This window comes from Oncorhynchus mykiss, chromosome 2, assembly GCF_057628025.1.
Source record: "Oncorhynchus mykiss isolate SJ-2025 chromosome 2, ASM5762802v1, whole genome shotgun sequence".
Lineage (NCBI taxonomy): Eukaryota > Metazoa > Chordata > Actinopteri > Salmoniformes > Salmonidae > Oncorhynchus > Oncorhynchus mykiss.
This window is the reverse complement of record NC_143023.1, coordinates 85799550-85821841: the sequence shown is the minus strand read 5'-3', so window position 1 is coordinate 85821841 and position 22292 is coordinate 85799550. Positions and strand designations below refer to the sequence as shown.

General features: G+C 42.0%; 2 protein-coding genes across 5 annotated transcripts; both read left to right on the top strand.

The window, feature by feature from the left end:
- The first annotated feature begins 591 nt into the window (after nt 1–591).
- On the top strand, nt 592–6105 carry LOC110498273 (NADH dehydrogenase [ubiquinone] 1 alpha subcomplex subunit 9, mitochondrial). Its single transcript, XM_021574904.3, has 11 exons — nt 592–2084; nt 2449–2619; nt 3305–3402; nt 3543–3634; nt 3924–4065; nt 4173–4275; nt 4624–4694; nt 4765–4841; nt 5201–5296; nt 5552–5618; nt 5803–6105. Exons 1-11 carry the CDS (start codon nt 2030–2032, stop codon nt 5971–5973), a joined length of 1143 nt encoding a protein of 380 aa, XP_021430579.1. The 5' UTR covers nt 592–2029; the 3' UTR covers nt 5974–6105.
- Nucleotides 6106–6816: 711 nt separating this feature from the next.
- Nucleotides 6817–13088, top strand: LOC110498255 (putative polypeptide N-acetylgalactosaminyltransferase 8). Of its 4 annotated transcripts, none has more exons than XR_005038580.2 (12): nt 6817–7155; nt 7533–7779; nt 7952–8118; nt 8201–8384; nt 8482–8624; nt 9438–9492; nt 10671–10785; nt 10973–11158; nt 11322–11459; nt 12139–12234; nt 12314–12495; nt 12717–13088. XR_005038580.2 is itself a non-coding variant. In XM_021574894.3 (12 exons), the coding sequence occupies exons 1-12, from the start codon at nt 6876–6878 to the stop codon at nt 12849–12851; spliced, it is 1911 nt and encodes a 636-aa protein (XP_021430569.1). In that variant the 5' UTR covers nt 6819–6875; the 3' UTR covers nt 12852–13088. The 4 variants fall into 4 exon arrangements, 3 of the variants coding, with proteins under 3 accessions (XP_021430569.1, XP_021430563.1, XP_090066971.1); XM_021574894.3 differs by having other exon boundaries at nt 6819–7155; nt 8204–8384; nt 12328–12495; XM_021574888.3 differs by having other exon boundaries at nt 6820–7155; nt 12328–12495.
- Nucleotides 13089–22292: the final 9204 nt, after the last annotated feature.

Genomic DNA, 22292 nt, shown 5'->3' with positions numbered 1-22292 from the left:
CAATGATATACTGTAGCTTGCCAGGAAACATTCAGTGAGGGAATTGCATAATTTTGTGTTATCCCATGGCAGTTTCTAGAAGTCAACATAATGACAAAGAAAATAGAGCATATAGACCAGAACATCCTGGTATTGGTGACATAAGCTCTTTGTAGCTGTAATGATGAGTTTTTTTGTGAAATGTATGCTGTCATTTTCCTTGCATCTGATAAATGACCTGGCTACACAAGTTTACAGGGAGAGTCACCATAATCTGTATGTATCTTAATGGGGGAGACAACTAAATGAATTGACTGTAACCAGGTTTCTATCCAAATTTATGTGGGTAAAGTACATGTCGGATAAATGACAGGCCTGATGGAAACAACATCTGTTGGTATACATTACAAAAGTCGACAAAACTAAATACGCTGGGCAAGGTGAGTCTTTTTGTGTCGGTGAAATGTAATATGCGAGAAATGTCAGTGGAAACGCTTTTATGCGCAAATATTAACGTAATAACACTTGGAGTCACGCTATGACATTTTGTGTGGTCCGAAAGCATGCAGTTTACTAGGCTACAGATTGAATAAATGATGGTGAACTTCACAGGGTGGTGAAAGTGCAAGGTGATGACAGAGTCGGTTTAGTCGGTAACAGATTCGGTAACATGAAAGAGGATGGCATTGGAATGCCTGTACAGGTAGGGTGAGTCAACCTGATTTTTTCTACAAGCAAGCACTCACGCACACACGCACACAACACACACAGATAAATCAGTACCATGGACAGCCACATCATATTTAGCTTAAATTGATTGGACTAAATCGTTTTTGGTATATTTTAGTTGTCACTGTATTAGACTAAGCATAGGTGATTAGATGGTGTTGAAATGTTGAAGTTGTAATGGTGCTGGAATAGTGGAGTCAGCTCCTGTTTTCTTTGCGACTTCGATAACTCTGCGTTGTTTTAAATCAATAGTTGTTAAGTAGACCGAACATTTCGGAAACATTACCTTACTTGAATATGCTGTAGGTAATTGTTTGTTACATGCAATATGTTTTGTGGACTTCACCGGACAGAAGTTGCTCTCCGGTTTTGTGATGAAACAAAGATGTAGTTGAATTTATTCTGCCACTGTGTCTTCTTCTTGTCTCAAACGTATTCCTATATGCATATATCACGGTGTCAGGGCATATGAACTAACACATTATAGAGCAAACAATCACAACACATAGATTGTAATAGCCTATGTATTTTTTATTTCCTGGCTTCCCCTATGATTTTACACACAAAGCTGAAGATGATGAGCTTGATGCTCCTTTCCAATAAACATCGAGGGTCTTATTCTGGTTACATGAGCATCGATGCTTGGCTGCCGTTTGACAAATAAAAACAAACTCAATTTTTAGTCCATAATAATCTCATCATAGGCTTTGACCTACCCGCACTGTATTTGCGAGATGTTGGCTAGACTAGAGAGCACGTGCAAATACCAGAGTGGGCACACTCTCTATATCACGCAACACTTTTTGGTGAGAAAACCATCAGTAGAGTTGGAAGTGCGATGGAAACCCATTTAACTTGTGTTTTTTATTCGTTTACATGGGAATTTTACCGCGAAAGGTATTTGTATGTGGACTACGTCATCACTCACAGTTTTTATCCCCAACCCGTCAAATTGATGGAAACACATCTCTGGTGGGAAAATTAGCATATTATTTTTATACGGATTTTAGAATATTCGATTGAAAATCTGTCGCCAATGGGATGGAAACCTAGCTTAGTCACAAAATATTAAATAGTTACACTATTGAATGAGAATATAAGTGGAAACAATATATATATACAGTATATATAGTTTACGCCTGATATGTTAGGTTAGTCCCTGGCTGGCTGGTTATATTTCAGAATAGTGATTACAATATAGAAAAATACTGTTACATTGCCAACATGTTGAAATTTTAACCCTCTCAAACAAACGAATCCATTAACTCACGCAAAACCTAGACCCTTCTGACTTGCCGTACCAAGAAGCGCCAGAAGAAACATGGCGGCCGTTGCGCTCGTTAGCCGTCCTGCGAGTGTCCTTCCCAGGTTTTCACGTGAGTAACACAAGACATGCACTTTTAGATGATAGACATGCACCGATAACTGCACTGTTGAGAGATAGTTGAAAGAATGTTTAATCTGAACAGAGAATAGTTTTTAAGCGACATTGCTACCCTCTGTGACCCTTTTTGTGATATGACCTAAGTTAACCGGTTAGCTAGCTCTTGCTTACGAAAACGACAAGTTGTCTAATTTCTAGCACCATGTCATATATAAGATATCAGTTTCTGCCACAGACATTTTTACTAAGAAGGCCTATGTTTTTGGTTGGTTGATCATTTGTGATGTTGGCAGTTTGAATACAGTACAACCATCAGAGATTCCCCACCCCCTCTGCTTGTACTTCTCCCCCTGCAGGTTCCTGCTCCCCTGTGGTGCTATCAGCCATCCCTGTGACAGTCCAGCAGAGAACGGTCCACCATGCTGTCATCCCCAAAGGGAAAGGGGGGCGCTCCTCCTCCAGTGGGGTAGCAGCCACAGTCTTCGGAGCCACCGGCTTCCTGGGAAGATATGTTGTCAACCGCCTGGGTGAGTTTCACCATCATCAGTCCCGAAGCCTTCAGATGATAACCTTTTAATTTACCATGTTGTGTACCTACCATGTTGTTGCCATGTTATGTTGTTGTCAAGTGTTACTACCATGTTGTTCTCATGTGTTGCTGCCTTGCTATTGTAACGGATGTGAAATGGCTAGGGCCGCACTGCAAGGGCCGCGGCTTTTGTGGAGCGATGGGTAATGATGCTTCGTGGGTGTCAGTTGTTGATGTGTGCAGAGGGTCCCTGGTTCGAGCCCGGGTATGGGCGAGGGGACCGACTAAAGTTATACTGTTACACTATGTTGTTGTCTTAGGTTTCTCTTTATGTAGTGTTGTCTCTCTTGTCGTGATGTGTGTTTTGTCCTATATTTATGTTTTTTTATTTATTTTTTATCTCAGCCCCCATACCCGCAGGAGGTATTTTGCCTTTTGGTAGAACATCATTGTAACTAAGAATTTGTTCTTAACTGACTTGCCTAGTTAAATAAAGGTTAAATAAAAACATGGCCGCTCTGTGGTCTTCTTCAACTTATTTCTTATGTTTATATGTGCTTGTGAGGGATGCATTCATTTCTTTGGTTTTGTGACAATCCTCTTTGTTTACACTGCAGTGACTGCATACTTGTCTTTCCTACGGGGCAGTTATGTGTTTGTTGACCTGTCTGGTGGTTTTGTAGGTCGTATGGGTTCTCAGATTGTGATTCCTCACCGGTGTGACCAGTATGACCTCATGTATCTCAGGCCCATGGGGGATCTAGGACAGGTCATCTTTATGGTGAGAAAAATACTATTTATCAGATGTGACGTCATTAATCACTTCACTTTCAAATCTCTTCATTTGTTAGCTAAGTGTTGGTTTTTCTCATGCCAGGTTACCCTCAAGCCTCATGTGCACTCCACCTTGCTATATTTCAGGAGTGGGATGCCAGGAACAAGGATTCTATCAGAAAAGCATTGGCTCACTCCAATGTGGTCATCAACCTGGTGGGACGAGAGTGGGAAACCAAGTATGGCCCAACTGACTGTATACACAAACATATTTTAGAAAAGTACATGGTTGCTAAAAAGAACCCACTGGTGGTGAACATTCACCTAAAGAGTTGCTCCATCACTCCATCACTATATGAATCAACCTACTTTTAACTACACCAGAGGCTTGAATTACTTCTTAGTGGAGCAAAGAACCTCAACCCTGCTTCCACCATTAGGAACACTTATATTATGACCTTCTGCAAAACGTTTGTTGTACTTGGCTTTACTCAGTGTTCTGTTCTTCCTCTTTCTATCTGTGTAAAGGAACTATCCCTTTGAGGACACCTACGTGAGCATCCCTCAGCAGATTGCCATAGCCACCCGGGAGGCAGGCATCACAAAGCTGATCCATATATCTCACCTCAACGCTGACATCCGCAGCCCCTCCAAATACCTTAGGAATAAGGTACTGGCTAATGCAGAGCTCTGTTGAACTCTCTTTCTTGGACATATTTCTTTCTGGCATGGCATTGTGCAGAAATATCATGTAATGTGTGTGATGTAACCTTGTAGGCAGTAGGTGAGACAGCTGTGAGAGATGAATTCCCTGATGCCATCATCATGAAGCCTGCTGAGATGTTTGGAAGGGAGGACAGATTCTTCAACCATTTTGCCAGTAAATAAGCAGAGCGTAGTTCATTTCTGTGTGGCCCAGAGTAAAAATGGTTAAAAAGTTGAATAAGATTGTGATCTGTCAGAACTCTTTAAGTAGACAGTGTCTGAATTTATGGGAATATGTTGACATAATTACACAGCCTCTGTTGACTGTATAGGCCTGCAAACTGTTGAGGGGGCTGTTGCATAGTTGAACACTTGAATTTTCAGTGTATTGGCAAAAAAAAAAATATATATATTTTGTAAGGTGATGTATCGGCTCCAATTGGTCTTGATGCAATGCTATTATTGTTTAAAAGGGGATGAGTTCAGTCATTGTTTGAATGTTTGTTTTTCCTTTGTTGCACAGACATGCGCTGGTTTGGGAAAGCTGTGCCTCTCATCTCCATGGGGAAGAAGACGGTGAAGCAGCCTGTTCATGTGAGTGTGTCTGATCTCATGATGTCAGCCATGTCTGTTACTCAAGACTCACTCTGTCTGCTCTTTTTAGGTGGTAGATGTGGCCAAGGCTATCATCAACGCCATCAAGGACCCTGATGCCAATGGCAAGACATATGCACTAGTTGGGTAAGGACTTGAAATGGGCTTGACTTTTGGCTGTTAGGGATGTCAATTGCGTTTCCAGTCAGTTCAGGAAATGAAGTAAAATTCTATCCATTAATTTGAAACTGCTCATTTTCAACAACTAGGTGAACCTAGTATAAATCATAAAAACAATTGTTCATCGACTAGATTAGTTGCTTTATTGCATGGGTCTGTATCTTGTACTCACCCAGGGTGTGGAATAAAATATATAATTGTGTGATGGCAGTTTCATGTTCACACATGCAGTACATTATTTAGAAACGTCAACCACCAGAATTGAGAGATGTAGCAACCAAAATGTTTGTCAGCCTTTTGGTTAGCTTTGTTTTCTTGCCACACAGACCAAACCGTTATCTCCTTCATGACCTGGTGGAGTACGTGTATGCTGTGGCACACAGGCCCTTTGTGCCCTACCCTCTCCCACGCCCTCTCTATCAGTGAGTATGCACCAGCTTCTGGTTCTGCATGGTATCTTAAATGGTCCTCGGGAGGAAAATTAACTGTGTACGTACTATTATAGGCTGAGTGATGAAGTGGTGTGCCAAGCTGTTAGTATGTTTAGAACACAAAAAGCCTCAAGTTTGACCAGTGGATGTGAGGTGGCAAGGAACAAGGAACCTGTTGGTTTGTTTAAATGCAATACTATCAGATACGGTATGATTAACATGTCTTACCTTTATCTCTGGTTTCAGTTTTGTTGCACGTTTCTTTGCAATGAACCCATTCGAGCCTTGGACAACTCCTGACAAAGTAGATCGAGTAAGAAAATGCAACATAAACAGCATATTATAAGCATCTTTGTAAAAAGCACATTTTATACAAATGAAGGTAAATTGGAATTTTCTTTCATGTTGTTGGCCACATGTTGAAGAAATGTGAATGAAGGAAATATGTTTAAACTTTCTCTTGGATTTGTGTAATGACCTGAATGTGTTTGTTCCAGTTCCATACCACAGATATGAAGTATCCAGGGCTTCCTGGCTTAGAGGACCTAGGCATTATCCCTGCCTCCATAGAGCAGAAAGCTATCGAGGTCCTGCGTCGCCATCGCCGCTTCCGCTTCTTGGAGGCTGAGTTGGCCGATACCAAGCCAGCCAAGACAGTCAACTATTGAGTAGCCCGTCTTGTCTGACCGCCCAACACCACCACCATAGCCACAGGCTGATCCTCCTATACAACTGTGCTGTCTTCTTTTACAAATACTCTGTACATAAATAAATAACAGATGATCGTCTAAAACTATTTTGTCGTTCTGATTCCATGGATCCATTAAAACAGCATTCATTGTGTAGCAAAAAATCTATAAGTCTAAATAATCAGTCACCTTAACACACTCCCATGTAACGTAACATGTGCATCACTATTTATTAAGGAGATGTACTTTGAAACCACCATCTGGGCGGTGCTTTAGGACTTTGAGTCAGCAAGGTTCAGCAATCTATTCTTTCCTCCAGTAACTCACTATCTGTTTTTATGGAGCCCCTCCCACAGTCCCACTACACACCAAGTCTCCACCTCCACACCAACTGATAAGATTTCAACTGTTATGTCCACGTTTCCCTCAGCAATTATCAATGATGTTCTACATCACATATCTGGTCTTAACATGTGTGTTTGTGTAATCATGCTTGTGTTTGTAGGCCTATATGATGTAGCCTAATTGTTTATGAATGTATGTTATCCATTCATGCTTTTGTATATGTACTATTGATATTTGTAAATCAAACAATGAAATCAAACCACAGCCGGCCATGATTACAGACATCTCTGTGTCCTTTGACACTATATAAACTAGTGACCCGCAGTGTTTGTCATTATAACCTGATGAAGACAGCGTGGCTGTTGAAATCTTGGTATTAAATTATTGTGCCTTTTCTTTGTAATGTGTTATGTTAACAGTTGATCTACCTTGTCAACTCTCCATAACTGTTAAGTGAATCAATGGTGATTTGCTTTCTTTTTTTATAGGCACATGTATTCTTTGTTGATTAGATAAGAAGTATTTTATGGCATTACATGGAGGGAGTTGTAACGTCTTTAGAGGGCATAGTTACTGAATCAATGTATATGACAAAGGGACATAACCAGGCTGGTTGTCGACAGGTAGCAATGAAGCTCAACGTCCTGCGAGGAGTGGGAATCACGTTTGGAGCCATTATTCCACTCATGTATATTGTCTATATGAAACAGGCAGTGAGTTCCACTTCCAATACAAAAAGGCTTCACGAAAAAGAGACTGCCAAGACTGTGCTGATGACGAGACTGGAGAGAATTGAAAAGAACCTCAACAAACTATGTAAGTGTTCTCAATCGCCATCTTGACATACATTCTTTGCATTTCAGTATTCTTTACTGAAGTACATGACAAAATGCACAGTGATTTTTGGGGGGGATTGTGACTCTTGGAATGCACTTCTGCAATATTTATGTTATGTTGCATGGGTAATATGCTTCTGAATATGAGCTAAAATAATCCAGTCATTGTCAGTCAATCATTAAATTAATCTGCCAGTGACTCAGAAATACTGTAAAATCAAGTGTTACTTAAGAACAAAAGGGAATTGGTTCGTATTGTTGTTAGTCTTCTACTGATAGATGACACTCATGCCAATAACATTGTCACATAGTTTTCCTCAGTGGCATCAGTAATACCTGTGAGCATTTTGTCCACAGCCGAATTAATAGAATCTAAATATCAGAAAGACCCCCCAACAAGGGAAGAAGTTGTGGTAACAGAGGCAAAGAAGATGGTGGTGCCCATGTTGTATCCCAACTCCTACCTGTTTACAAAGTGGGGTGATGACCTCTCAGAGGAGGAGCAGAGAGAGGCCGAGGCCCTGTTCCAGAGATATGGATACAACGTCTTCTTGAGTGACCAACTGCCACTCAACAGAGAGCTGCCAGATACACGAGACAACAGGTTAAACCAACTGTAATCAGGACTGTAACTTTGCTATGGTCATGACCGTAACTACGCTGCTTGGTCATGACTTGATGAAATGAGGAGGACATTTAATTATTACTGTCTGATAAATGGTAAGACACAAAGCACAGGTGGTGGTATGCCTTATAAATAATCTCTCACCACTCAGATGCTTGCAGAAGAAATACCCCAAGGACCTTCCTAGTATTGCTGTGGTATTGATCTACCTGGACGAGGCACTGTCTATCATTAAACGGGCCATCCGCAGCATCATCGACCGAACCCCTGAACACCTGCTGAGAGAAATCATTCTGGTGGATGACCACAGCTCCAATGGTGCATCTCACAGACACCATTCCATTACTAGTGGAGTAAGTATTTGTCTATAGTCTTGATTATGAATCTCTTCTCTCCACAGAAGACCTGGGAGAAAAGCTAGCTGCCTACATAGAGCTCATCCACAAGGAAAGGCCGGGCCTTATAAAAAGGGTGAGACACAAGCAGCAGATGGGACTGACTCAAGCCCGCATCTCAGGGTGGGAGCACGCCACCGCTGATACAGTGGCCATTCTGGATGCCCACATTGAAGTCAACGTGGGGTGGTAAGTGCCATGTGTGTATGGTGTTTCGCATACATTACTTGGGCAGCATCTGTCTGCTTATCTTTGATTGATTGACTTTTGTTGTCCACGCTTACAGGGCAGAGCCACTGCTGGCCAGGATCAAAGCAGACAGGACCACTGTGGTGACTCCGGTGTTTGACAAGGTTGGTTTTGATGACCTGCAGGTGGAGCATTACTGGGCCAATGCACACGGTTTTGACTGGCCCCTGTGGTGCATGTCCAACACTCTACTCAGCAAACTGGATGCAGTTTATCACAGTGCCATCCGTTTTGTCACTAAAGCACCTTATACCACCCACCACTGCGACTTGTATGCTCTAGTCGGCTGGCCCTCGCTACATATTCGTCGCCAGACCCACTGGCTCCAGGTCATCTACAAGTCCATGCTAGGTAAAGCTCCGCCTTATCTCAGTTCACTGGTTACGATGGCAACACCCATCCGTAGCACGCGCTCCAGCAGGTGTATCTCACTGATCATCCCTAAAGCCAACACCTCATTTGGCCGCCTTTCGTTCCAGTTCTCTGCTGCCTGTGATTGGAACGAATTGCAAAAATCGCTGAAGTTGGAGACTTTTATCTCCCTCACCAACTTCAAACATCTGCTATCTGAGCAGCTAACCGATCGCTGCAGCTGTACATAGTCTATTGGTAAATAGCCCACCCATTTTCACCTACCTCATCCCCATACTGTTTTTATTTATTTATTTTTCTGCTCTTTTGCACACCAATATCTCTATCTCTACCTTTACATAACCATCTGATCATTTATCACTCCAGTGTTAATCTGCATAATTGTAATTATTTGCATACCTTCTCATGCCTTTTGCACACAATGTATATATAGACTCCCCTTTTTTCTACTGTGTTATTGACTTGTTAATTGTTTACTCCATGTGTAACTTTGTGTTGTCTGTTCACACTGCTATGCCTTATCTTGGCCAGGTCGCAGTTGCAAATGAGAACTTGTTCTCAACTAGCCTACCTGGTTAAATAAAGGTGAAATAAAAAAATAAAAAAATTTAAAAAAAATGTACGAGTCCTTCAAACCAGAGTGGAACGAGCTCCATGATGAATCACAACCAGGGAAGTAAGTGATGTCCACTATGTAGCATCCAGCCCCATCACTATGAGACTTATTGTCTCACATGTTCTGTATTGATTAGTAGCAGTCAATAGGAATTGCAGAAGAATACCATGTACACTGAACAAAAATATAAATGCAACATGTAATGTGTTGGTCCCATGTTTCATGAGCTGAAATAAAAGATCCCAGAAATTTTCCATACACACAAAAAAGCTTATTTCTCTTAAATTTTGGACACACATTTCTTTACATTCCTGTTAGTGAGCATTTCTCATTTGCCAATATATTCCATCCACCTGACAGGTGTGGCATATCAATAATCTGATTAAACAGTATGATCATTACACGGGTGCTCCTTGTGCTGGGGACAATAAAAGACCACTCTAAAATGTGCAGTTTGTCAAACAAGACAATGCCACAGATGTCTCAAGTTTTGAGGCAGCGTGAAATTGGCATGCTGACTGCAGGAATTTCCACCACAGCTGTTGCCAGATAATTGAATGTTCATTTCTCTACCATAAGCCACCTCCAACATCGTTTTAGAGAATTTGGCAGTACATCCAACCAGCCTCACAACCACAGACCACATGTAACCATGCCAGCCCATTACCTCCACATCTGGCTTCTTCACCTGTGGATTTGTCTGAGACCAGCTACCCAGATAGCTGATGAAACTGTGGGTTTGCACAATCCAAAACATTTCTGCACAAACTGTCAGAAACTGTCTCAGGGAAGCTCATCTGCGTGCTCGTCGTCCTCACCAGGGCCTTGACCTGACTGCAGTTCGGCATCGTAACCGATTTCAGTGGGCAAATGCTCACCTTTGATGACCACTGGCATGCTGGAGAAGTGTGCTCTTCATGGATGAATACTGGTTTCAACTGTACCGGGCAGATGGCAGACAGTGTTTATGGTGTCGTGTGGGTTGAGCGGTTTGCTGATGTCAACATTGTGAACAGTGCCCAATGGTGGCGGTGTGGTTTTGGTATGGGCAGGAATAAGCTACAGCGAACAATTGACTTGATTTCCTTATATGAACTGTAACTCAGTAAAATCGTTGAAATTGTTGCATGTTTTTTCAATGATGTGCATTGTGTGTCTGTTGTAGCTCCTACTTCTTGTAGCAGTGCTTTTACTTGCTGGTTGGTTCCACATAATCACTCACTGACTTCTTTTTCTAGGAGTCCTTCTGTCATGGGTATTTTTGTGGCACATCGACTTTTCCTTGGAGAGATTGGGGTACTTGATGGTGGAATGAAAATCTATGGAGGAGAGAATGTTGAGCTGGGGATCAGGGTAGGTTGAGCTGGTTACCATGGCATAATGGCTGCACAAATTACAACATCTGATGTCAAGTAGCTAAGGAAATTGTCCTCAGTTGGGTATGTATTAGATTTGTGTCATTTTACAAGCACATATCAGAGTATGTTTTGTCTCATATCTTCAATAACATTTTGCGGTGATCTGGTCTGTTTTATTCCAGGTGTGGCTGTGTGGAGGAAGCATAGAGGTAGTGCCTTGTTCTAAGATCGCACACATTGAGAGGGCACACAAACCGTACGCACCTGACCTGAGTTACATCATGAGAAGGAATGCACTGAGGGTAGCTGCGATCTGGATGGATGACTACAAAAGTAATGTGAACATTGCTTGGAATCTTCCGTTGAAGGTAGGGAAATTGAGATGAGGGCAATTCCATGGAAACGGAATACACTGATTGGAATTGCCCATAAAAAAACAAGACAATCTTTCTTTCCTATAAATAGCCTGTGGAAATCATTTTGATTAGATGTTTTTCTAACGGTATTATTTTTGTGATGTATGCCTCTTAGGATCATGGGATTGATATCGGCGATGTGTCAGAGAGGAAGAAGCTCAGAGAAAAGCTTGAATGTAAGCCCTTCAAGTGGTACCTGGATAACGTGTATCCTACACTGGCCACCTGGGAGGAGCTAGTGGCCTATGGAGGAGTAAGGGTTACATTATTACTAAGTCCCTCACCAGATTAATACAATGTACAGAATTATAACTTTGACAACTTTTTATAACTCTGAAATTTGCTAGGTAAATGCCAAACAATGTTTAACCAAATGAGTTGTAAGGTCTAATGGTATATAATTCCATTCCATTATGTTCATGGTTCATTATGTTCATGGTTGCGCACTAAAACAAAGACACACTATGACAAACAGTTGTAACAATCAAATGTTCTAATTTGATGGTGGATATTTATTAAGCAGTCATAAAACTAAACAGCCCAATTCTGATATTTTTCCCACTAATTGATCTTTTGACCAATCACATCAGATCTTTTTCAGAGCTGATTTGTCAACAACAACAAAAAACAATTAGCAAAAAAAGTTACAAATCAGTATTGAGCTGCCAGTCTAAACGCAGCAGAGTCATGGAAATAGATCTTCTTAGTGAACGCATGGCATACTGTCTACTGTTTCAAACTATGAGGCCAAACCTACCTGTATTGAGAAGGCCTGGTTACACATCCACCATGTGGATTTAAAGGGTTTAAAGGGCAATGTGAAAAGAAAATATCAAGAGCCGGTACAGTTTGGCTGGGCACGATAGTGTAAGAGGGAATTAGTGTACCACCAAATATTCTTGCCTAAACATACCTTCTTCTTGCACCTCCAGCTGCAGAATGACCTCCTGCAGAGCCATTGTATTGATGAGGGGACTGTCCCTGGGAATATACCCCTTCTTTATGGATGTCATTTCTATCAACCACAGGTATGTTTGTATTCTGTGTATGTGTCTGTGTATTATATAATTTTGTGCCACAAAATCCGTTCTCCCCGTCTGTTGACAGCTTCTTATCCACAGCAATGTTATTACAACACTGATGGGGAGATCTACGTGGGTGGGATTAAGTCTCACAAGTACAACAACAACCGGTGTCTAGTGGATCCTGGCACTGGAAATATACCAACGCTGCATGATTGTAAACTGGCAGCGGAGAGAGGACTACACAAGCACTGGGACTTCCAACAGGTAGCCTGTAATCAGACCTGTGGGTCTAGATCATACATTTTAGAGCTATCTTCTGGAGCAGGGTTTCCTTAACTCGGTCCTGTCCAAAACGTGCTCTAGAACAGTGGTCTATGCACCACACCCAAACACAGTTCCATCAAAGCCTTATTCATAACAGCATTCACTTAACAAGCATGCAAAGTTCATCCAAAGTTATTTTATATATGCATTTGTTTTTCCAGGGTCAAGCCATCAGGAACACACACACAAATAGATGTCTTGAGATTGCCCAGGGACAAAATTCATACTATATGCTGGTCATCCAACAATGCACTGGGCAAAACTGGAGAATTCAACATGTCATAAGAGAGTTCTAAAACACCCCCATGAACAAGTTGTTGGGGTCACATTCCTGAAATTCTAGATTTGACATTTGTGTTATCTATCATAACTGTTTCAAACAATATCTTGCCAAAAGAAAATACAAAATTGATTTTATGCAGGGTATTGACAACAAACATCCAATGTAGACAATTGCTTTATTCTCTTTCTCTGAAAAACATGACACAAACAGACAGAATAAAAGATTGCATTGTAAAATAATCTTGTTGATGGTGGTTCTGATTATCAACTTTTAGCTACCAATGTGTACATAATAAACTAACATGTACCATGCACTGTATATTGAATGCATACACACAAAAATATTTTTTGGGGTCTTAGCATTGCTTTCTTGTCAGTGTTGCACATGTTTTGTCATTCAAAAAAATACAGTGACTAACGAAACTATTCTCCCCCTTGGCATTTTTCCTATTTTGTTGCCTTACAACCTGGAAGTCAAATGGATTTTCTGGGGCTTTGTATCATTTGATTTACACAACAACACCACTTTGAACATTTTTTTGTTGAAAAAAAGACAGAAAACTTGAGCGTGCATAACTATTCACCCCCAGAGCCACCTTTTGCAGCAATTACAGCTGCAAGTCTTTTGGGGTATGTCTCTAGAAGCTTGGCACATCTAGCCACTGGGATGTTTTCCCATTCTTCAAGGCAAAACTGCTCCAACTCCTTCAAGTTGGAAGAGTTCCGCTGGTATACAGCAATCTTTAAGTCATACCACAGATTTTCAATTGGATTGAGGTCTGGGCTTTGACTAGGTCATTCCAATACATTTAAATGTTTCCCCTTAAACCACTCAAGTGTTGCTTTAGCAGTATGCTTAGGGCCCTTGTCCTGCTGGAGGGTGAACCTCCGTCCCAGTCTCAAATATCTGGAAGACGGAAACAGGTTTCCCTAAAGAATTTCCTTGTATTTAGCGCCATCCATCATTCCTTCAATTCTGACCAGTTTGCTGCCACCACGCTTCACTGTGGGGATGATGTTCCCGGGGTGATGTGAGGTGTTGGGTTGCGCCAGACATAGCGTTTTCCTTGATGACCAAAAAGCTCAATTTTAGTCTCATCTGACAAGAGTATCTTCTTCCATATGTTTGGGGAGTCTCCCACATGCCTTTTGTCAAACACCAAACATGTTTGCATATTTTTATCTTTAAGCAATGGCTTTTTTTCAGGCCACTCTTCCGTAAAGCCCAGCTCTGTGGAGTGTACAGCTTAAAGTGGTCCTATGGATAGATACCCCAATCTCTGCTGTGGAGCTTTGCAGCTCCTTCAGGGTTATCTTTGGTCTCTTTGTTGCCTCTCTGATTAATGCCCTCTTTGCCTGGTCTTTGAGTTTTGGTGGGCGGCCCTCTCTTGGCAGGTTTGTTGTGGTGTCATATTCCTTCCATTTTTTAAAAATGGATTTAATTTTGCTCCGTGGGATGTTCAAAGTTTTGGATATTTTTTTATAACCCAACCCTGATCTGTACTTCATATCTTTGTCCCTGACCTGTTTGGAGAGCTCCTTGGTCTTCATGGTGCCGCTTGCTTGGTGGTGCCACTTGCTTAGTGGTGTTGCAGACTCTGGGGCCTTTCAGAACAGGTGTATATATACTGAGATCATGTGACACTTAAATAAAGTCCACCTGTGTGCAATCTAACTAATTATGTGACTTCTGAGGGTAATTGGTTGCACCAGATCTTATCTAGGGGTTTCATAGCAAAGGGGGTGAATACATATGCACGCACCACTTTTTACTTTATTTTTAAAAACAAGTCGTTTTTTTCACTTCACCAATTTTGACTATTTTGTGTATGTCCATTACATGAAATCCAAATTAAAATCAATTTAAATTACAGGTTGTAATGCAACAAAATAGGAAAAACTCCAAGGGGGGTGAATAATTTTGCAAGGCACTGTACGCCCACAAAGTAAGGGATTTTGGTATGGAGGTCAATGAGTGTTGAATTTGGTTAACAAAAAAATGTCATTGCTAATTTCCTACATGGGGCTTATTTAATCGAATTTAAGTTTCGTAATGGTTATGTTCTTACGAATGCACTGCTATAAGTGGATGCATGTGGCATTTCGCCAACTTTGGATATATAAAAAAAAAAACTTTATAGCTGAGTTGTGCCTGTTGTCATAGAGAGACAGGTTATATCCATGTGCCCTCTATTTTGGCATTGCCATTGAGGGTTTCCACCATATTAAAGAAGTAAACTGGGTGGGGATTCCTATGAGTTGGGAACAATCAGCCAATTAAGAAGATGCTATAACTGCCCATGTTGTTACAGACTCTATAAAGGCACAGATACAAAGATGAGTCCTCTATCTCAATATTTCCCATCCAAGGGTATGTCGGGGGTCCCCAGGGGGTAGGTGGGAAGAGTAAAAAAAATGTTTCGAAAATAAATATTGGGAAAAATTTTACCATTTTGCAAGGGAACAATCTTTCCAATATTTTGGAGTTACTGCGTTTTCACCCGGGCCCCTAAACAAAGCAGACAACCTTACCGGTGATAACTACATTACCAATGCATTCATTCTATCAGGGGCGCAACTTTCACTGGGGACATGTCCCCCCCACAAAAATGGCATTTTTGTCCCCCCCATTTTTATCACTGGAATGTGATACAAAACAAGGCAACTGTGTGCTTTAGGACCAGGAGGACGCCTCCGAGCGGTCAGGCAGGCTGTTTGGAGTGTTTAATATATGTCCCCCACACTTCTAAATCCAAAGTTGCGCCCCTGCATTCTATCCATGTAAGACATTCTTGTGAGCACTATTTCATTTAGTCTTCTAGAGCAGTGTTTCCCAACCGGGGGTAAGCGTACCCCTAGGGGTACTTCGGTAGTCCCCAGGGGGTAGGTGGGATGATTTTTTTAAATGTGAAGGGAAAAATATTACCCCAAAAAACATGTTTAAGTTATTACAAATCATAATAGGCAGGAAAACATTTACTGAGGCAACTGGTGTGAAATCTCTAGTTATTTTATTTGTATAGGCCTACTTCTTTAGTTTCGTTTCGCTGCATCTGCATTGCTCTGTCTACCCGTTGGCTCAATGGTTGATCCTCTGCTTGTGCCAAGTACACTTGATCCTTTGCTCTGTGCGCCAGAGCGCATGCTTCTGTTGTACTCGCAGAAACTATGATTTATAAGACAGCAGCTGATGCACGGAAGACTGTTCCATTGTCAAATAATATGGTGTGCCGCAGGATCGATGAAGTTAATATTGTCGAGTGGTGAAAAAATTATAATAATTCCGGTCCATTTTCTCTGCAGTTGTTGAACGAATCGACTGATGTCAGTAAGGAAGCCCAGTTCATTCCGTTTGTGCGATACAGAGACATTTAGGAAATTAATGAGCACATTCTGTTCTGCAAGAAGCTAATGGGGAGAACTACAGGTGAGGATGTATTTCACATTATTGACAGCTTTTTCTCAGAGCACAATCTGGATTGGAAATCCTGTGTTCGTGTGCACACCTGGGAGAGTGAAATAATAATTGAAGATAGTAGTTACCTCACCACATTTTGGACCCCCAATGGTAGATACCGGTGGACAAAGTTACCTTTTGGAGTGAAACCAGCTGCAGAGGAATATCAGCGAAGGCAACATGATGCACTTCAGGGACTACCAGGAATAAGCATCATATCTGATGACATCCTGGTATATGGCTGTGGTGCTTTAATGGAAGAAGTAGTGCAGGACCATGACCACAACCTGACTCAGCTCTTACAAAGAGAAGGGAGATGAATCTAAAGCTGAAAAAAGACAAGGTTAAGCTCAGGCTCACAAGTACTACATACAGTGCCTTGCGAAAGTATTCGGCCCCTTTGAACTTTGCGACCTTTTGCCACATTTCAGGCTTCAAACATAAAGATATAAAACTGTATTTTTTTGTGAAGAATCAACAACAAGTGGGACACAATCATGAAGTGGAACGACATTTATTGGATATTTCAAACTTTTTTAACAAATCAAAAACTGAAAAATTGGGCGTGCAAAATTATTCAGCCCCTTTACTTTCAGTGCAGCAAACTCTCTCCAGAAGTTCAGTGAGGATCTCTGAATGATCCAATGTTGACCTAAATGACTAATGATGATAAATACAATCCACCTGTGTGTAATCAAGTCTCCGTATAAATGCACCTGCACTGTGATAGTCTCAGAGGTCCGTTAAAAGCGCAGAGAGCATCATGAAGAACAAGGAACACACCAGGCAGGTCCGAGATACTGTTGTGAAGAAGTTTAAAGCCGGATTTGGATACAAAAATATTTCCCAAGCTTTAAACATCCCAAGGAGCACTGTGCAAGCGATAATATTGAAATGGAAGGAGTATCAGACCACTGCAAATCTACCAAGACCTGGCCGTCCCTCTAAACTTTCAGCTCATACAAGGAGAAGACTGATCAGAGATGCAGCCAAGAGGCCCATGATCACTCTGGATGAACTGCAGAGATCTACAGCTGAGGTGGGAGACTCTGTCCATAGGACAACAATCTGTCGTATATTGCACAAATCTGGCCTTTATGGAAGAGTGGCAAGAAGAAAGACATTTCTTAAAGATATCCATAAAAAGTGTCGTTTAAAGTTTGCCACAAGCCACCTGGGAGACACACCAAACATGTGGAAGAAGGTGCTCTGGTCAGATGAAACCAAAATTGAACTTTTTGGCAACAATGCAAAACATTATGTTTGGCGTAAAAGCAACACAGCTCATCACCCTGAACACACCACCCCCACTGTCAAACATGGTGGTGGCAGCATCATGGTTTGGGCCTGCTTTTCTTCAGCAGAGACAGGGAAGATGGTTAAAATTGATGGGAAGATGGATGGAGCCAAATACAGGACCATTTTGGAAGAAAACCTGATGGAGTCTGCAAAAGACCTGAGACTGGGACGGAGATTTGTCTTCCAACAAGACAATGATACAAAACATAAAGCAAAATCTACAATGGAATGGTTCAAAAATAAACATATCCAGGTGTTAGAATGGCCAAGTCAAAGTCCAGACCTGAATCCAATCGAGAATCTGTGGAAAGAACTGAAAACTGCTGTTCACAAATGCTCTCCATCCAACCTCACTGAGCTCGAGCTGTTTTGCAAGGAGGAATGGGAAAAAATGTCAGTCTCTCGATGTGCAAAACTGATAGAGACATACCCCAAGCGACTTACAGCTGTAATCGCAGCAAAAGGTGGCGCTACAAAGTATTAACTTAAGGGGGCTGAATCATTTTGCACGCCCAATTTTTCAGTTTTTGATTTATTAAAAAAGTTTGAAATATCCAATAAATGTCGTTCCACTTCATGATTGTGTCCCACTTGTTGTTGATTCTTCACAAAAAAATACAGTTTTATATCTTTATGTTTGAAGCCTGAAATGTGGCAAAAGGTCGCAAAGTTCAAGGGGGCCGAATACTTTCGCAAGGCACTGTATGTTTCCCACGTGCTGGGTGTTTGAAACTGTTATTGTTATGACAATAACTTCTCAAAATCACCTAATCTTCAAATAAAATGTTATGAATATAAATATGCAAGTGGTTTATGCCTATTAGTTGAAGATCATTGCCATCATTTTACACTACATAGACAAAATCTAATGTGTTTACAAGTTGAGTCCCCCTATCATCTCTGCCTAGGTTGGAGCACAGTTGAAAAGTTAACGTGCTGACTATTCAACGGACTAATTAGAAAAATTACTAAATTAAATACTAAAATTACTAATACTAATTACTAAAAATTACTTTTCAATGCGTGAGAATCATCGCGCTGGCTTGCTTTTGCCATGACCATCTTTCTAGCCCCGCTATTTTTATTTATTTATTTCACCTTTATTTAACCAGGTAGGCAAGTTGAGAACAAGTTCTCATTTACAATTGCGACCTGGCCAAGATAAAGCAAAGCAGTTCGACACATACAACGACACAGAGTTACACATGGAGTAAAACAAAACATACAGTCAATAATACAGTATAAACGAGTCTATATACGATGTGAGCAAATGAGGTGAGATACGGGAGGTAAAGGCAACAAAAGGCCATGGTGGCAAAGTAAATACAATATAGCAAGTAAAACACTGGAATGGTAGATTTGCAGTGGAAGAATGTGCAAAGTAGAAATAAAAATAATGGGGTGCAAAGGAGCAAAATAAATAAATACAGTAGGGAAAAAGGTAGTTGTTTGGGCTAAATTATAGGTGGGCTATGTACAGTTGCAGTAATCTGTGAGCTGCTCTGACAGTTGGTGCTTAAAGCTAGTGAGGGAGATAAGTGTTTCCAGTTTCAGAGATTTTTGTAGTTCGTTCCAGTCATTGGCAGCAGAGAACTGGAAGGAGAGGTGGCCAAAGAAATAATTGGTTTTGGGGGTGACCAGAGAGATATACCTGCTGGATCGCGTGCTACAGGTGGGTGATGCTATGGTGACCAGCGAGCTGAGATAAGGGGGGACTTTACCTAGCAGGGTCTTGTAGATGACATGGAGCCAGTGGGTTTGGCGACGAGTATGAAGCAAGGGCCAGCCAACGAGAGCGTACAGGTCGCAATGGTGGGTAGTATATGGGGCTTTGGTGACAAAACGGATTGCACTGTGATAGACTGCATCCAATTTGTTGAGTAGGGTATTGGAGGCTATTTTGTAAATGACATCGCCGAAGTCGAGGATTGGTAGGATGGTCAGTTTTACAGGGGTATGTTTGGCAGCATGAGTGAAATATGCTTTGTTGCGAAATAGGAAGGCAATTCTAGATTTAACTTTGGATTGGAGATGTTTGATGTGGGTCTGGAAGGAGAGTTTACAGTCTAGCCAGACACCTAGGTATTTGTAGCTGTCCACGTATTCTGAGTCAGAGCCGTCCAGAGTAGTGATGTTGGACAGGCGGGCAGGTGCAGGCAGCGATCGGTTGAAGAGCATGCATTTAGTTTTACTTGTATTTAAGAGCAATTGGAGGCCACGGAAGGAGAGTTGTATGGCATTGAAGCTTGCCTGGAGGGTTGTTAACACAGTGTCCAAAGAAGGGCCAGAGGTATACAGAATGGTGTCGTCTGCGTAGAGGTGGATCAGAGACTCACCAGCAGCAAGAGCGACATCATTGATGTATACAGAGAAGAGAGTCGGTCCAAGAATTGAACCCTGTGGCACCCCCATAGAGACTGCCAGAGGTCCGGACAGCAGACCCTCCGATTTGACACACTGAACTCTATCAGAGAAATAGTTGGTGAACCAGGCGAGGCAATCATTTGAGAAACCAAGGCTGTCGAGTCTGCCAATGAGGATGTGGTGATTGACAGAGTCGAAAGCCTTGGCCAGATCAATGAATACGGCTGCACAGTAATGTTTCTTATCGATGGCGGTTAAGATATCGTTTAGGAGCTTGAGCGTGGCTGAGGTGCACCAATGACCAGCTCTGAAACCAGATTGCATAGCAATCTGTTTGTTGACTTGGCTTTCGAAGACCTTAGAAAGGCAGGGTAGGATAGATATAGGTCTGTAGCAGTTTGGGTCAAGAGTGTCCCCCCCTTTGAACAGGGGGATGACCGCAGCTGCTTTCCAATCTTTGGGAATCTCAGACGACAAGAAAGAGAGGTTGAACAGGCTAGTAATAGGGCTGGCAACAATTTCGGCAGATCATTTTAGAAAGAAGGGGCTCCAGATTGTCTAGCCCGGCTGATTTGTAGGGGTCCAGATTTTGCAGCTCTTTCAGAACATCAGCTGACTGGATTTGGGAGAAGGAGAAATGGGGAAGGCTTGGGCGAGTTGCTGTGAGGGGTGCAGTGCTGTTGACCGGGGTAGGAGTAGCCAGGTGGAAAGCATGGCCAGCCGTAGAAAAATGCTTATTGAAATTCTCAATTATAGTGGTTTTATCTGTGGTGACAGTATTTCCTATCTTCAGTGCAGTGGGCAGCTGGGAGGAGGTGTTTTTATTCTCCATGGACTTTACAGTGTCCCAGAACTTTTTTGAGTTAGTGTTGCAGGAAGCAAATATCTGCTTGAAAAAGCTAGCCTTGGCTTTTCTAACTGCCTGTGTATAATGGTTTCTAGCTTCCATGAACAGCTGCATATCACGGGGGCTGTTCGATGCTAATGCAGAACGCCATAGGATGTTTTTGTGTTGGTTAAGGGCAGTCAGGTCTGTGGAGAACCAAGGGCTATATCTGTTCCTGGTTCTACATTTCTTGAATGGGGCATGCTTATTTAAGATGGTTAGGAAGGCATTTAAAAAAAATAACCAGGCATCCTCTACTGACGGGATGAGATCAATATCCTTCCAGGATACCCCGGCCAGGTCGATTAGAAAGGCCTGCTCGCTGAAGTGTTTCAGGGAGCGTTTGACAGTGATGAGTGGAGGTCGTTTGACCGCTGACCCATTACGGATGCAGGCAATGAGGCAGTGATCGCTGAGATCTTGGTTGAAGACAGCAGAGGTGTATTTAGAGGGCTAGTTGGTTAGGATGATATCTATGAGGGTGCCCGTGTTTAAGGCTTTGGGGAGGTACCTGGTAGGTTCATTGATAATTTGTGTGAGATTGAGGGCATCAAGCTTAGATTGTAGGATGGCTGGGGTGTTAAGCATGTTCCAGTTTAGGTCGCCTAGCAGCACGAGCTCTGAAGATAGATGGGGAGCAATCAGTTCACATATGGTGTCCAGAGCACAGCTGGGGGCAGAGGGTGGTCTATAGCAGGCAGCAACAGTGAGAGACTTGTTTTTAGAGAGGTGGATTTTTAAAAGTAGAAGTTCAAATTGTTTGGGTACAGACCTGGATAGTATGACAGAACTCTGCAGGCTATCTTTGCATTAGATTGCAACACCGCCCCCTTTGGCAGTTCTATCTTGTCTGAAAATGTTGTAGTTTGGGATGAAAATTTCAGAATTTTTGGTGGTCTTCCTAAGCCAGGATTCAGACACAGCTAGAACATCCGAGTTGGCAGAGTGTGCTAAAGCAGTGAATAAAACAAATTTAGGGAGGGGCTTCTAATGTTAACATGCATGAAACCAAGGCTTCTACGGTTACAGAAGTCATCAAAAGAGAGCACCTGGGGTATAGGAGTGGAGCTAGGCAATGCGCAGGGCCTGGATTCACCTCTACATCGCCAGAGGAACAGAGTAGGATAAGGGTACGGCTAAAAGCAATTAGAATTAGTCATCTAGAACATCTGGAACAGAGAGTAAAAGGAGGTTTCTGGGGGCGATAAAATAGCTTCAAGATATAATGTACAGACAAAGGTATGGTAGGATGTGAATACAGTGGAGGTAAACCTAGGTATTGAGTGATGATGAGAGAGATATTGTCTCTAGAAACATCATTGAAATCAGGAGATGTCATTGCATGTGTGGGTGGGGGAACTAATAGGTTGGATAAGGTATAGTGAGCAGGACTGGAAGCTCTACATTGAAATAAGCCAATAAACACTAACCAGAACAGCAATGGAGAGG